Below are 15,906 nucleotides of genomic sequence, written 5' to 3'. Positions count from 1 at the left end.
AAACAGCAGAAAGTAACATTTTCCTTGTAATGGCTGCTATAAATATGTTTGATAAAACAATAGCAGGAAAAAGTTGATCTGTATTCCTGCTGCAGAAGGAAGGAAAGCCTGCTGCTCCTGCTTAATGCATTAGAGACATTAGAAGAACAATTTATCTAAGTGAAAATGTGCTCTCTGCAATGCATCCAAGGTCAGATAGATCTATAGCAACTTGCAAAGTAAGTGCCAGTCCGGGCTGCGATGGCTGCTCAACTCACCAGCATTTTACAAAGACCGCAAGGGCAGCTGGATGAGCAGCGTTGCTACACGTGCACATTTATCCCCGCGTGCTACCTTTGCTTTCTCTTTCTAGCAGACGCATACCTCCTGGATGCGTAGAGGAGATACCCTAGATGCCTCCTCAGATTATGAGTGCTCGAATTAATTTTCCTTCCTTTCAAGGAATTTCCTGGTCTTTGTCTGTCTAAACACATATTAAGAAACAATAATGTAACAACCCTGCAAGTAACGGCACAGGAACATTGCCAGACCAGCCGAAGATCATACTCACTCGGACATGACCTTGTCGAGTCGTGCACGAGGGAGAGGAAATCTGAGCATCCATGTCTTAAATATATGTTGTCGAACAACAACGCCATAGCCTACTGTTAGAACTGGTGCTGCCAGCCCAGAACTCCTGGGGCTTCAAGCTGGACTAACGTTACTGTTGCCAACACCACAGAAGACCAAAAAAAAAATAACTGTTAATAATTTCTTTTGGTTGTTTGGCGCTGCCTGGTGGCCGCATTGTATAATGTCGTTTTAAATGGCCCGGATGGTTTGCCTTTCCCATTCCTGGGCACAGCAGCATCTCCTCGCCTGAGGACCAGGAGGCTTGTTCTGAGAGGCACATCTACCAATGCAAGGACTTGCTTTTTAGGCAGCTGAGGGGCTCTTCAGTAAATCTCTCCATCCAGGAACACATTTGAACTTTAGACCGGGTTTCTCACAGCTACCTTTCAGTAGCGGGTTAACATTTTTGGCAACGCCTGAACAAAGACAGGATTTTCAGAGGCAGACAGACACACAGGCTGGGATTCATCCGGTCTAACTTCGGACGTTAAACCACAGGTATCTACATCGAAGCTGGTAACCCTGGTTCTCTAGAAATAGACGCTTCTAGAGTCTGGTTCATCTGAACAACTTCAGATGTCTACACAAGAATGATACGAGCTTCCTTAGTAATGTTGACTTCTCTCTGCTGATTACAAAAGGCAACTGGTGACTAACTTAGACGCAAACATTTGTCCCTTGGTCAGATGAATCCCACGTATACAGATGAAATAAAGGCTTCACGGCTTCTGGTTCCTGCTGATTGCAGTTGCAGTCACCCCCTTATCCCTTCCTTGCTTTCAAAAACTGTCATAAAAGGTTTAACAAACCTTAGGAGATATATCTTAAAGGCATAAGACAATTGTGGTAAGATAGAAGATAAGTACCTAATTCATTTTTGAAGATGGGAATTACATTCTTTTGAAACGATAACCCAAGGCTTATTGATGATTAAATGAAAGCATTTTTATTTATTGTTTCTTTCTGCGCCCCATCTAGTTCCCTTCTGATTCGCCTTGCATCAGCCATTTTAATTTGTACTTTTCTGAAGAAGCCAACTGTTTGAGAATGCAGCATTCTGAACAAGAAAAGGAGGCAATTTTGGGGTGTCTTTAATCTATAAACATGGCAGCAGTTCTGTATTTGTTTACCAGCCACAGTCCAAAGACTTACTTGAGTTCATCTTCAGAATCATAATTAACATGGATGTTGTGTGAGGCTGTGACATCGCTCGTTGACTGGCATAGCTTCAGACTGCTGCTCCCAGAAGACGGTGTTTCTTTCCTTTTCTTTTTCCCAAAAAACTTTTTGAAAGATTTGAACTTTGATTTTTTCTTTCCTAAATGAAGAAACACAAAGAAGATGCAACCAGCAGCATTTGCAAGTTTTTTGAACAATAATAATTCCCTTATAAATTCTTCATAAGTGGATTTTTTTCTGGAAGAGGCAACACAGCCTGCTCTTGCATTAATGTATTTTAAGACTATACTGATAGCATGAAATTACTATTATCTTGGAGAATGGATTACAATGTTTATGACACATAAGAAATAACCTACAGTGTAGGATCTTTCCTAATAGAGTTTCTACATGCCTCTTGAGATAATTAGGCTGTGAAGAAAAACTTTGGTATTAACAGCCTGGAATATAGAGAAGAAATTACAACTTGGAAACCCACTGCCTTTGTTCAGCAAGCTAAATAGTGAAGATAAGGACAATGTTGTTACCAAAACCAATTTAAATGTAGAAAAGGCTTACTTAGGTGGAATGTGCAGTGTTGGGAGGCTAATGCTTATATAATGTCAGTTTTATAATACATCCCAGAATATTTTGAATGATAATTATGAGACTCAATGGATCACAAAGTATTAAACAAGAAATCAAGCAATAATCTTGAAAAGCAATGCTAGTCTGCTCAGTAAGGAACGACCTGAATTAGGATCAGCTGCAAGCTCTGTGAAGGAAACTACCTGAAATGAAATCGGAGTTTTGCACAAGACATCCCAACAACTTCTGCCTGTCCCATGTAAGTTGGCAAGACTGTACTGTGAGGCATCCCTGTCAGCGTTTCACTTATCATTGTTGGGTAAAAAAGTTAACTTCGTCCCAAAATGCTAGAAAACTCTTATTTCAAGCCTCTGAAAATGTCAAAAACATAACAGCTCTTGGAGACAGGAGGAAAGAAAGGGAGAACACGTTCTCTAAACAAACAGATTTGCTTCTGTGATAGAGCTAAGGCATTGACACTCAAGAAGTCACAGCACTTTTCATTCACTGGGGAAAGGAGCAATTCTACCTGAGTTGTCCTCTCCATCTCCTTCAGTCTCTCGCACCTTAGGGTCCATTATCCTTGAGGAATTCATGTGACAGTCACTAAAGGAGGTAAAAAAAGTGTCAGTCATATCAACAAAGTAACAGTACTTCACTATATATATGTATACATACATACGCACAAGTTACTAAAATGGAAAAATATAAAATATTATGTGTATGCTTTTATATATAAATACATAGACAATATATATGTAAAAATATGTAGTATATATAAAAATATACATAAAATATAACGATATCCCATAGGATGAAGCTTATTAGTCTAAGGTATAATAAATTCCACAGAATTTTTCCACTTTCATAAGACAATAGTACATTATGGTTTAGTTAACCAACTGGCCTCTCCTGGCTGAAAACTGAGTTTGATGAGATTCTCAAGCGCTTCTAAAAGCATGCATCAGAGGAGGTGGGCTTCTTTGACTCTCCCTCTCTGCACCTATTCAGGACCACAGGCAAAATGTCTTCTGTGATTACTACAGTATTTGGGTAACGTGTACAAGTAATACCACATCTGTGACACATCTAGTCAATCATTAAACAGGCTCAGGGCGTTGCAACAGCAATGCAGGAGTGCAAATCAATACCGTTAAAACCTCAGCTGCTATATGCATGCCGTGTAGCATCTATAAGCTATACGCATCCAGGGTGGGATCCTACAGCCTCTACGTAAATTATAGATGCCATAACTCAGATCCGCAGCTGTGGCTCGCTGGCACAGCTCCGCTGCATCCAGCTGCACTCAGGTGAGGGTGTATTTTTTTTAATCTGAATGTTTATATGCCATACTTCGCCAGTTCTGAATAGCAAAACCACCGGGGAATAAACACGCACATAATGGAAATGTTAGTTTGAAACATGCAGGCAAGTATAAACACATTCCCTCTGGCAAAATCCAAGCAGATAATATATTATATTTCTGACAATCCAGAAACGTGTTGTTGTCCCGTCTCAAACCTTAGCAGCCAATTTTCTAGAGAATAAAAAAGATTTATATGAAGGTTAGCTCCACCATAATGTCAGAGAAGATTTCTGTGACTGATGTGTGACATCTGAGGCCATGAAGAGTGTTTCCACTGGGTGTGCCAAACATTTGGGGCCAGTAATACGTGACGGAGGTGCAGCACGCATCTCCTCACTTAGGAGAAACAGAAAAACACTGAATGCCGATGAGCTCTTTCCCTGCCAGCCGTAAGTCTTGAAGCAAGGTCCTTGCTCCCCTTATGACCTCACGCAGCCATTCTTCAGGTCTGCCACGTTTTTGCTGTTTCTAAGAATTACTGTGTCTTTCCAAAAAGTGTCCAAGATCTGGGGAAGGCAGCCTGCCACCACTGTGCTGTTGGGGACATCTCTTGCAAGGGTGCAGCACAGGGCAGGAGAGCCAGCTTCTGAGAAGGAGCCAGGTCCTTGGCCAGGTCCCACCACTGCTGGTGGACATCCCTGGACGGCTCTCCAGTGTCACCTGGGGGAAGAGCTGGCTGCTTCGCTGTGGGAGAGCTGTTGAAGAGATCCAGGGGGTGTGCAGGGAGCAAGGTCGTCCAGGTAGGACGACTTTGAAGTGAAGCAGAAAGCGACCTGAGGTGTGGGCCAGAGGTGCCCAGGGTGGAGGAGACACTGGGCACAAGCATCAACAGCCTCTGCCTCCTGGGCAGGAGCCTGGAGGCTCTGATGGTCCCAGCAGGGATGTGCTTATTTTAAATAGTAAACAGGGTAAATAAATCCTAGAAGTTTGGGTGAGATGAGTGATATTGTTTTCACAGTGGAGGGACCGTAAGGCTTTTATAAATATTGCTGCATCTCAACTTGGCGTGCAATTACAAGGATTGGGGAACTGTGTGGACCTTTCACTGCCCAGAGCTTGCGAGTGGATGTACCTCAGGTTTTCAGTTCAAAAGGTGAGTTTCCAGCCGGAACATAGGGTTTGATGTGACTTTCCTGGGCCCACACTGGCTGATGCGCAGGAGGAGGAGGAGGAGGAGAAGGAAGTGGTGGCAGCCCTCGCCACTGTCGCTATGTTGTGCAAACATGCGCTGTGACGAGGACCACAAGGTGCGCCTGCCTGCCCAGCACCAAGGGTGCAGGAGGCATTTTATGGCTGCTATTACCAAGGGAAGATTTGTTTGTGCCAAAAGACAAACAGGCAGCCTTAACTTGAGGATGGGGGGGGGGGTGGGGAAGGCAGGGGAAGGTCAGCAGGGGGTGGAAAGGACTGGAAGGAGCCACAGAACACTTGGCAGACGGCACGCTGGTGGCTGGGTTTTCAGAAATATGCTCTAAAGTCAACAGATCAGTTTCTAGCAAACCTTGATTTTAAGCAAATACCGAAGCTGAGACTTAGACACTTGCTTGAGTGTTTTGCCGAGTGACTGTTTCCACTGGAGAAATATCCCGACACAGGACAAAGAGATACTGGCCCCTGCTGAGCATCCGATACTCAGAGATCCAGAGATCCCTCTGTACTGCTCTGCAAGCGGGGCGCTGCACTGCTTAGGGTCTTACCAAACCTAGCTGTAGGCAATCAATCACATTCATTTATATACCTTTAAAATTTACAAAGATATTTTTACTGACATGGGGGAAAGCTGTTTTTCCTTTTAAATGCTTCCTTCGCCTAACGCTGTTAGAGAAACGCTGGTTTTCACCTGCTCACCACCCACCAGGAGATAACCCTATTTTCTTTCCCAAATAATATAAACTCAGAGAACTGTTCTATCTATATCTCCCTTTTTTTCCTTCACTGTAACGTATTTTAAACATATCTTTAGGCAGGTTTTCAATCTTTCAAGCTTTTTCCTCAACGTTTGTAATAAAAACCTCCAGTAATAATACATTCATTGTAGGAAAGATTTGATTAAAAGATGATACTTAAGAGCGGAAGCAAAAAAAAAAACCAGAGGCCAAAGTTTACCCTTGGTATGACTACAACTGCCTGTCGCTCCCCTGGCATAAACAGAGATTTGATTGTTTGTGCTGGAGCTAAATTTTACCTTCCTCAAAGCTTTGCTTAGAATCTACGAAAGCCTACACGTTTAACAGCTGTGCAAGAAACGCTGACAAAATCCAGCAGCCTTGAATCGGCACCCACCAGCACGGGTGCTATTCAGTGTGCGGTTACACTTGGATCTGGAGGCTCAGCTGCAGAGCGGGGCTGCTGAGCTTTCTCATTTCCAGTTTCCCTAAGGATCTGCTGAGTTCCATCACTCAGTTAAACCACCCTATGATCTGAAGACTCAGCAGGATTCGCATCCTAGAGGAGTGGTCTGCATCGCTGCTTCTCCTCTGTTAGCGAGGGCAAGATTTACCACACTGCCGGCAGTCGTACTCTTTTTTCTTTCTTTTTTTCCTTTGCATTTTATGTGTGATTCTTTTCACAGCAGAATACCAGAGATATCTGGTTTATCAATTTATTATGAGATTTTATAAGCCCAAAATGTCTGATGATAAATTGCTAAATATTACCCGAGCTTATAACAGTATTTTTTGTATATTGGACTTTTCCCAGCAGAGACTTTTTCCACTTTCCTTCTTTCTTCCCATGCCTCTTCCAGAAGAGCTAAGACACAAGAGATACAGCTGAGACTATGCCAGTGCAGAGAATAGAGAGGGAATATGGCAACACAATAGGTGTTTATTCCCCTTCCTATCCCTCCCAAATGTCAGTACATTCAAAAGTGTGTATCCAAAAAAATCACAGCTGAACTGAACAACACCAATTTACACCTTTTATTCCTGTGTTGTATAAGAATATTCTATTTCTAGTAGACAAAGAAACACCAGTGATTTAAGTGATTTTAAAAAATCTGAATTTAGGGAAATTATTTCACATGAGAGGAAGACCTGCCTTTTTCTCTCTCCAATATCATGATACGCACATGATTACATGGCCTTGTGGATTTGGGAAAGGAAATGCAGGAATTCAGGGGATATAAAGAAAACCCAAATACTTAGAAAGACTCTTGTAGCTGAGGTAGTAAGCGAACCAAAACCATCCTAAATACCAGAGGTGAAGACTGAGGGCAGCTTTTCCTCATCCACCCCCTCTCTGAGGGCTCATACCTGAAATGAAGGCACCATCCATGGGCCATGCCGCCCCTTCTCCTGTCACATGGACCACAGAAAAGGGACAGCTTGAAGTTTCCAGAGGGAGCACGCCCAGGGCACCCGCCCTGATCCCCTGCCAGCAGCAGCCACATCACCAGAGCTTTCACAGCTCTGGAGATGCTCCAACTCCCCGGTACGGGCATTAGTGAAAGCACCACCTGGACACGCCCCAGGACACCACACCTTGGCATAGTGCAGGTCCAAAAGCGTGTTGTGATCACCTGCATCCCAAGCAAAAGTTTATTCCTGTAGCTAGGGGAGACCGTGTGCTGAAGACGTTGTGCAACAGGGTGTGGTAGAAGGAAATGTAAGGGAGCTGGGGAACGAGCTTGGCATGAGGTGTTATTCAAAAAGCAAGAGAAACGCTGCTGTTCAACAGGCCTCTCTGCTCAGACCTTCTCCCACTAATAGAGATCCCAACATCACCCCTGCTTTTGAGCTCTCAAACCACTTTCAGTGCTCCCAAGTGATAACGCTTGAACCTAGCCAAATCTCTCACAGCACGTCCAATTATAAAATCCTTTCCAGAAGTCATCCATCATCTTGAGCTTATGTTACTAAGATAAACCTCTCCTCTCTACTCCCCCTTTTGCAACGGGAGGTCTAGGAAGCACAGTGAAGTGCTCCCGCTGAGCTAGCATCGTATGTATGAACCCAGGTATTAGGATTGTCCACGTGAGAGAGATGCAGGTCTCTGGGAATTCAATTAGTTTGTATAAACACATCCAAAAAGCTCACACGAAGGGACAGGAGAATTTGATAACAACTGCAACACCATTTCCAAAGCCATACATCTTCCTGCTCCAGACCTCTCTTTGTATCAAAGGAGTACAGATTTCACTTCTCATTCGGCCTCCAACTTTTAACTCAAATGAACAAATGCACCTGAATGTATGTTTGCATACACACAGCCATCCTAGGAGCTTTATCTGGAGTCCCAGCACTGTGACTGAAGGGCCAACCTGGCTGTCTACCATGTCAGCACCTATACAGGATCTGTACATATTCTAGCTGTGTCTCCATCCTTTTTGAATTATTAAAAATAATTTACCCAGAGAAGACGTATTTTCTGAGAAAACTGTTTTCCTCTACCAAATCTATATAAAATATTGAAGATAAACTTCATGCCAATCCAAGACGAAAAACACCCTGTCACTTTTTTGTACACAACTTTGCTTTTTGTTTTCAAAGTTGCGCAGACAATCCTATCCTTCCATTTTTTCCAAATGTTTTGAATCAGTAAATGTATTACTTTGCAAAAGTCTCTAACTTCATGTGTTCTCTCCTTGGTTTAATAATTTAGTGCGGATGCTGTTAGCACCAACTTGTTTGTACTGACTGATGTCCATGGGGACATCATCTTCAAAATGCAGTATTTTCACAAATGGTTTGCTGTCTAAACCATGATGGTTTGCTATCCATCTTCATCAGTCTCACACTGAACCTGGCACACCTTCCTCATCTTTTCTTATCTGCATTATTGGTTAATAAAAGGTTTTGTTTCTTTGCTTGTGGCTGACATTCTTCTCCAGCTACTGCTACCCTCATAGCACGCTCTCATGTTATTAGGAAATCTGTATATTGCACAACCACGACGGTGTGGTGAGAGCCTGTGTGCTACCCCTCAGGCTCAGAGCAAGGCTGGCTGCGAGTAGCTTTGCTGACAGCATCCTCTCCCTGGTTATGTGAGCCTTAGGCCGGCATCCAGGTGAGAGCACCCTGCCTGCACACAAAGTCAATGCCCTGCTCTCTAAGACTCTGCCTTTTAGGGATCCTCCCATCCTCTTCCCAGTCGCTGCCAAAAGGATTAGAGCTAGCCGTGAGTGATTTGCCCTTTCTCGCAGAAATGACTAATGAAAGTTAGTTGCACCAACATATAATCTCTTCCAATGCTGCTCCTTATGCCAGAGTTTGCTATTCCTCCACCTCCAACATTGGTGGAGGTAGAGGAATAGCAAGCTGTGGCCTGGGGACCAGCTACGTATAACTACTGACACACCACCATCTCTCTGCACCAGCCCTTTCCTTGGCAGTACTCACATCTCTCACTCAAATCCCCTGTGGCATAAGGTGGTGCCCGATGTCCCTGTGATCACTGACTGAAGAGACATCAAGCGATCTCAAGAAATAAAATACCTGCTAAAAGGAAGATGGGAGAGGGGAGATAGGATACAGCTCACTGCATGGGCTCCCCTTCCAAGCCTTTGTGCCAACAGGGCGAGACTTGCCATGACCAGCGTCTCGGACTTCACAGGCTGAGACAGGAAAAACAGAAGAGGCAGCAGGTGCCCCTTCCCAAGCCTTTCAATGGGTTTTCTGGGTGTTCAGCTGTCTTTACTTGCCTCTTTCAGTGCTGTTGGGCAGTACGCATTTTCCTCCGCCTAAACCCCTCCCTGGTGCATCTGTCCCTGTTATTCCAAAGACTCTGCAGATTCTTGAGTCTGATCCTCACCAGCCCTTCTGCTCTGCCCCTGCCAACAGCACATTCCTTTCTCTATTACAAACACAAGGCATTTCTAAGGGTTTCTAAGGCACAGGTGAGGAAAACCCTGCTCTCTCTACCTGTTTTTTTTCAAGAACTGATAGACCTTCCTTCCCCCATTGTTTCTGTGAGAAATGAGAATCACTTCATAAAGTAAACACGCCTCCCAAGCAGCTTTTGAAGAGCGAGCTTTTTGTTTTTTTTTAAAAAGTGCATTGCAACAGAACACACAAACATAAGAGGTCAGAAGGCACCACTGGGATTGCCCAGCCTGATGTCCCGGGTAGCACAGGGAATAGGCTGTCCCCCAGAAGAATGAAGGGAATTGTGCTCCCCTGATAGAGCTCAGTAACTCGGGGCTATACACCTTGTCAACGGTCATATTTTGTTCATGGGAAAAGCCTTAGCTCTTATGCTTTCTTTAAACCAAAAAAAAAAAAACCCAACAACAAAGCAAACCAATCAACCACATAAAAGCGTTAAAAGTGAGGGGGGAGGAACTTACATTGGCAAAAGAATAAAGCAAACTCATGTGAAATGTCTTATTCCTATGGAGTAACCCCTTCCTTCTTGCTTTCAGTTCTCTATTTTTTGTGATTTAATAGAGGAGCCAGGAGATCTATTCTACCAACACGGAAAGCATTATTATTAGAGGACTTGTTAGAGTAATAAAGCCACAGTGGCTCTCCTTCTTCTTTCTCAGCACACAAAGATATAAAGGCATAGCTGCTTTACACAAAGACACAAGACCTCCCCTGGCCAGCTCCCTACCAGAGATCCTCTGCTATATTTAGGAGCACAAACAGCTTGACATAATACCAGAGTGTTAGGCTTGTGTCAGCCATCTTTACTGATAAAACCACAATCTGTATTTTTAACTTAAATAATACCGAGTGTTCACATAGCCTAGTTTGGCTAATAACGTTCTGAAGAAGTTCATGTTTTCTATACAATTGCAGGCTAATGTCACTCAGAGTCAAGGGTCAGTAAAGTATTAAAAATTCACTGTGCCTCTCCTTGAAAAGCAATAGAAAAGAAAGTAAAATGTCTTGCTTTAGTTATAACAAAATTACATTTGATTCTACATGTCACAATTGCAATTATTCTTGAATTCAGCACTGGGAACATTCCTCAAGCTATTTCACAAAAATAATTATACAAGGTCTTTTGGTATTCAGAATGAGTAGAAAAATCAACTTCGTTATAAGGTCTCAATGCCTTTAAATTCAAACATAACAGGCTTTCATTGATCTTTCCTTGCTTTTGGAATCATAAATACAGTAAATCGGCTACATACATACAAACACACACACTTACTTTGTGACAACGGAAGAATAAGACACACCTGGAATCACAGCAAGCCCTGAGGAATGGCACACTTACATCGGCTGCCCCATCAATTAAGCTAATGTAAGGGTGTTCTTGTACAGTGCAGAGGTTAATGGGAGCTCAAGATGCAGAAAGTGCTTAGCACTACCCAGAACAAGATCCTTATTTAGCTTTACCTGCTATTCAGAAGAAAACTCAGTGGGCCAAGTTAACCAGACAACGAAGGTAATTGCTAACATCAGAGCTGAATATGGCCCAATTTTCATCCATTCTGAACCCATCTATACTGCATGCAGTATTTATTCTCAGCTGCATAATGAGTGGTGTAGTCAACAGTGTCATTTCAACAGTTTTATTAAGTTTCTTTAAAAGTTAATGACAAATCTTTTCAAATGTCAGGTTCATCTGAACACAGAATATAGCTATATGCCAGGCCTACTTCCAAATGTTTTGCCATTAGTGTGATGAAAAATACAGTCCGGTTTGGCCAAACACAAGTAATGAGGAAAGTGCATGAAATAAAGAGACTAGGCTGGGCTTTACCGGGTTCCTCGGGAATTCCTGTGCTGGAAGGATGAAATAATGATTGGGATCATCTATGAACCATGTGCAGAATAGTTTTAATATCAAATATTTAAAGTAAAGAAAAAAAGAAAGAGAGTAGGGAATGCAAAGAGAATGAATTAAATATTCTAAGAGAAGCCTGAGCCCTTCCAGGCAGAGATATACCAGCCTACCAGCTGAGACTAGCCAGAACAGAAGCAGGTTGATTTCCAGGAGCTGCTCATGGAAGGTGCCATCAGGAGCCCTCGGTCCTCAGCACTCCCTTGGCTTCGCCTCATTTCAGCCCACACCGCTCTGCCGAACTGGCTGCAGCCGTGTGCTAACCTGGAGTCACCTCGGACGCAGGGATAACAAGAAGCCATGTCTCAAGCCCAAGGACCGGTCCCCCTCCTGGGTCATCCTAGCATGAAGGAGTGGCGAGGACGGAGTGAGATCCAGCTGGAGCGGCAGGAGGGCAGTGGGAGGTGGTGGGGAACGGGAGCATCTTCCCCTGCATTCCCTCTGCAGCGCTCTGACTGCCGACTCAGAGGCCAGTTTCTTCCCCAGCATCCACACAGACCGTCCAAGAGGTACGGCCACTGTCAGCGCAATCTCAATCCTCTAAAATTTCCCCAGGGAACAGCGCTCACATATTTCAGCAATAACTGCTACCTTGTAAACACATTCCACATTCCTGTTGCATTAAACCCCACAGGCCAAATGCAAAGCTCAACGGCCTCTTGTCTAACTGTTGTACAAGGCTTGCTCTGAAGTGGTACACGTGGCAGGCTTTTAATTGGGAAGGACCTTATTTAGCCTCTTTTGACCTTCCCAATTTAGTCCCTCTCGGCTTTCAGTTAGTAATTATTTTCTTGAGCCCAGATGGGAGAGAAATGAGCCACGGGCTCCTTTCTCTTTCCTCCAGCCGAGCAACGCTCAGATCACTTCCAGAAAAAAAGAGCATGAGATTTTTAATGCAAGGTCACAGCAACACATGACTGCCGCAGGGGTTTCAGGTAGGAGGCCAGGTAAGTTGGACAGTCTTCCTAACCCAAATAATTTCTTATGTGAACAGGCTGGAAGGTTACTTTCTGACCACACCACAATAAACAACATTGCTGAGTCCTTTCATCTTTGCTCGGAACCTTCCTCCACAGTCTATAAGAAAAACAGTCAGGATTTCACAAATGTAAGAGCCCTAATTTTTTGTCATCTACTCCCTCATGACATGTACTTGCAAACTTTTCATTCTTACTACCCATCCAGGACATATTTGTTATTTTGTGTTTGAAAGAGAGGAGGTATTTTCCTGTAGCTCTTCTCTCCCCGTACACTTGCAGGTCTGTGCTCCAAACCACACTCTGTGCTCCAAAACAAGGATATGAGCAAATGGAAATAACTGCCGCTTGCTCAGATTCCCATTTTCCCCTTCGCTCCTTCCCTGCAGCAATAACCTCAGTGAAAATAACCTCTGGCGAGTCACTCCACACATTTCACCTCCAGTTGCCACTTCAGACTTGAGACTTTTGGAAGTCAATACCCCTGAATGCAGCTTAATAGATTTTACTGCTGCCTTGTCAGAAGTCCAGTGCCAAGCCTCCAGTGTGCCCTACACCACCAGCAGAAGCCCACTTGTTCCCTTGGACTGGGAAGTAGAAAGCATTTGCATGTGCCAGTTTGTCCAGGACAAGTAACAGTGAGCATGTGTCCTCATATATTCAGAAGATTATATGCAAAAATGTCACATGCAGAACAAAATGAGGAGAGGGCACTGCAGAAAATACAAGAAAGGACAGCACTGAAAAGCTCGAACCTTCCCTGACAGTGCTTCTAACAGTAAGGGACATAGTCACTGGGAGGGCTCCTGCTCCTTTATCTATCCAGAGCAGCAGAAGAATACACTACCAGTCACAGTGTCATACCAGTTGTGCATCCTCTCTCATCTGCAAAACAGATGGATCCAGCCCTGACAGTGCTTTCATCTTAAACCAGTGCAGGAGGACAGGTGACAAACATCACTGTATGATACTGCTGCTCCTTAGGTTTAATTTCCTAAGGAAACAACATTTACGTGACTGCTCTGTCTATCCTGCTCCATTTCCCCCTGTTTCCCCACCGCTTTTGAAGACGTTGGTCCTTATCAGGTGAGTTCAATGGAGAGATGCATCCTAAAGCTATGAAGCTCCACCCAGTTTTGTAAAAATTGGTGATTGTGCAGAGTCCCCACTGCAGGAAAGCAGTTACCTGTTCCACTTGCTAGCCAGATGAGCAGCCAGTACACTCGTAGCCCAGGCACAGGCCTGATGAGCCTTTAGGCTGCCCATTAGAGCGTACGGACAGTTCAGGATATGATGGAGAGTCAGGAGGAGAAGGGAGGGACTGAGAAGCGAAGTCCTGCAGAGAGCACACGGTGGGATGCACACTGCAATGGGGGCATTACTGGCCTGGCGGAAGCCAGCTGTTGTTTGGAGAATGACACTGACGTTATCGTGATGCTGCCACTTTACTTGGAGGTGGAGAGAAGAAAATAGAGTGGAAGAGGCAGCTGCCAGCTTTTGTGGCTCTCTGAAAGACCTGAGATTCAGATCTGCCTTTGACCTCAGGTCACGTGGGACTTTCTGGAGAACATCACGGCGTTTCAAGAAACCATACTACAAAGGTACAGTTGTTTCCGTTCATACCACGGAAAGGTATGCAAAGGCTCTCCAAAGGGGGAAAAGAATTGTTGGCACCTGCATTTTACAGATGGGTACAAGAGTATGGAGAGATTAAATCCTTTTCATGATGTCCTTCAAGAAGCATCTCTCAGAGTAGGGACCAGAGCGAGTCTGTCATGCAGAAGCAGTGCTCCGCTCCAGGCCCGTCCTTGGTCCAGCTCCGCTGTAGCCGATGGTGCAGATGCAGGTGCCCTCTCTGGTCCAGGGCCCAGCTCCCTGCGGTGTAGTGGAAGGCAGGAGGCGAAGGGAACTGGATTCCACTCCCTGGATCTCCCTTGGAAGAGGTCCCATGAACCACTGGTGGGGAATACACTGAGAGAAATGTCCCCCTTTCCCACATCACCACTTGCCCTCAGTCTCTTCTCACTTCTGCCACTGGGGCAGAAATTCTCCCTGTCCTCCTCTGAGCACTTTCCTTGTGAAACCCCTCACTGTTTTAATATCCCTTTGGTAGAAAGCTCTCGTGCACATTTGTTCCTGGCTGTATCTCCCTCTAGGCAATGGAGAAAAGATATTCAGATATTAATAGGTCTAAATCACCTAACTCCGAGGAGACACGTCTCTGTGGAGGAGAGAAGGAAGCCAGGGTTACCTAGCAGCTCATGGTTAGATGCTTTGCATTCCCAACCCCACTGTCCTACCCTGTGTGCCAAGTAAGCCCCAAAGGCTACACAGGAACCTGCAAATGATGTTTAAAAGGGGTAGGAAGGAAAAGATCCATCTGGGGACTCATCCCTTTTGTCCCCAGGCTCCCATCTTTGAATACACCATGAATGTTTTACTTCAATACTCAAAGACTGATGAGATGCAGGTTATTAATTTATGACTATGACAAGATTATTATGGTTAATTTAACATGTGCAGGCACTTAACTAACTACTGTTGGGAAATATTTGTCATTAATTCAAAAATTTCCTGCCTGCAATTTGGCAGATAGAGCGTGAGCTGCAGAAATCCAGCATGACATAAAGAGCTCTCATCTGCCATCACCTTTACATGTGACTGTACAATACTTGAGCTCTGCCTGATTTAAACGAGCACAACAAAATGTACTGCAGCATTCATAAATTAAATGGCATCGGCATTCAGATGCTAGAAAAATCTAACTTAAGAGTACGATCTTTCAGACGTAGGAAGAGGAGCAGAGAGGCACACAACCTCCCCACGGAGAGTGAGAGGGACACCATTGGGAGAGAGGGCGGCAGAGAAGCATTCCTAATCAAAGCTCAGAAGGCAAAACTGTGTGAGTAAAAGCTGCTTGTGGTAGGCTTTCCTCCCACCTCCTGTGGGTCTGCCGTGATCCCAACCGAGGCAGGTGGTGCAGAGTAAACCACTGAAGTGGTTTCATTCAGGGGCAACCTGTCTCTCAGGCATGGCACAACCTTTAGGGCCATCCCACACCCTGCCCTGGCCACTCCTGGCGGGGAAACTCCCCACCTCAAACTGCTTTCATTTACTTTCCCAGGGAGGCAGGTGAAAAAAATCTGTGTATACAGAGCTAGTTACTGCAATAAATCCAAATTCATGTCCAAAACGGCCAGTCTCATGGCACCTGTGAAGGGTCCTAGCACTTCCTGGCTTTTTCCGATTCCTTGGGCAGGTCCAAAGTAACAGAAGAGATGCTCAGCACCCATCAGTGTCTTACATAGTTTAGTGATCAATTGTTTTGCCCACAAAAGCCCTTTAGCTCTGTGTTTTTGCAAGCCCTATCACTATCAGACGCATCCCACCTATCAGCCCTTCCCAGCGCAGTGGCTCCATGCATTGCTGGGCCTTTTTCAGTTCTCTTATACAGTACAGTCTCTTGAGGAA

General features: G+C 44.5%; 1 protein-coding gene across 6 annotated transcripts in view; it reads right to left on the bottom strand.

Annotated features, from left to right (window-relative positions):
• CRACDL (CRACD like) overlaps positions 1–15,906 on the bottom strand; it is a 65,362-nt gene that overhangs the window by 23,593 nt on the left and 25,863 nt on the right. For 4 of the 6 annotated variants that reach the window (XM_054213275.1, XM_054213193.1, XM_054213348.1 and 1 more), the window contains 2 exons: positions 2,888–2,964; positions 1,765–1,930 (listed from right to left, as the gene is read on the bottom strand). In XM_054213275.1, coding sequence (XP_054069250.1) covers positions 1,765–1,930; positions 2,888–2,954 — 233 coding nt within the window. In that variant the 5' untranslated portion in view covers positions 2,955–2,964. Of the gene's footprint in view, positions 1–1,764; positions 1,931–2,887; positions 2,965–11,722; positions 11,810–15,906 lie in introns of those variants that run through there. The other 2 variants (XM_054213018.1, XM_054213104.1) reach the window with 1 other exon arrangement.

The sequence above is a fragment of the Rissa tridactyla genome, chromosome 1 (assembly GCF_028500815.1).
Source record: "Rissa tridactyla isolate bRisTri1 chromosome 1, bRisTri1.patW.cur.20221130, whole genome shotgun sequence".
Lineage (NCBI taxonomy): Eukaryota > Metazoa > Chordata > Aves > Charadriiformes > Laridae > Rissa > Rissa tridactyla.
The sequence above is the reverse complement of the archived record's forward strand: the minus strand, read 5'-3'. Positions and strand labels throughout refer to the sequence as shown.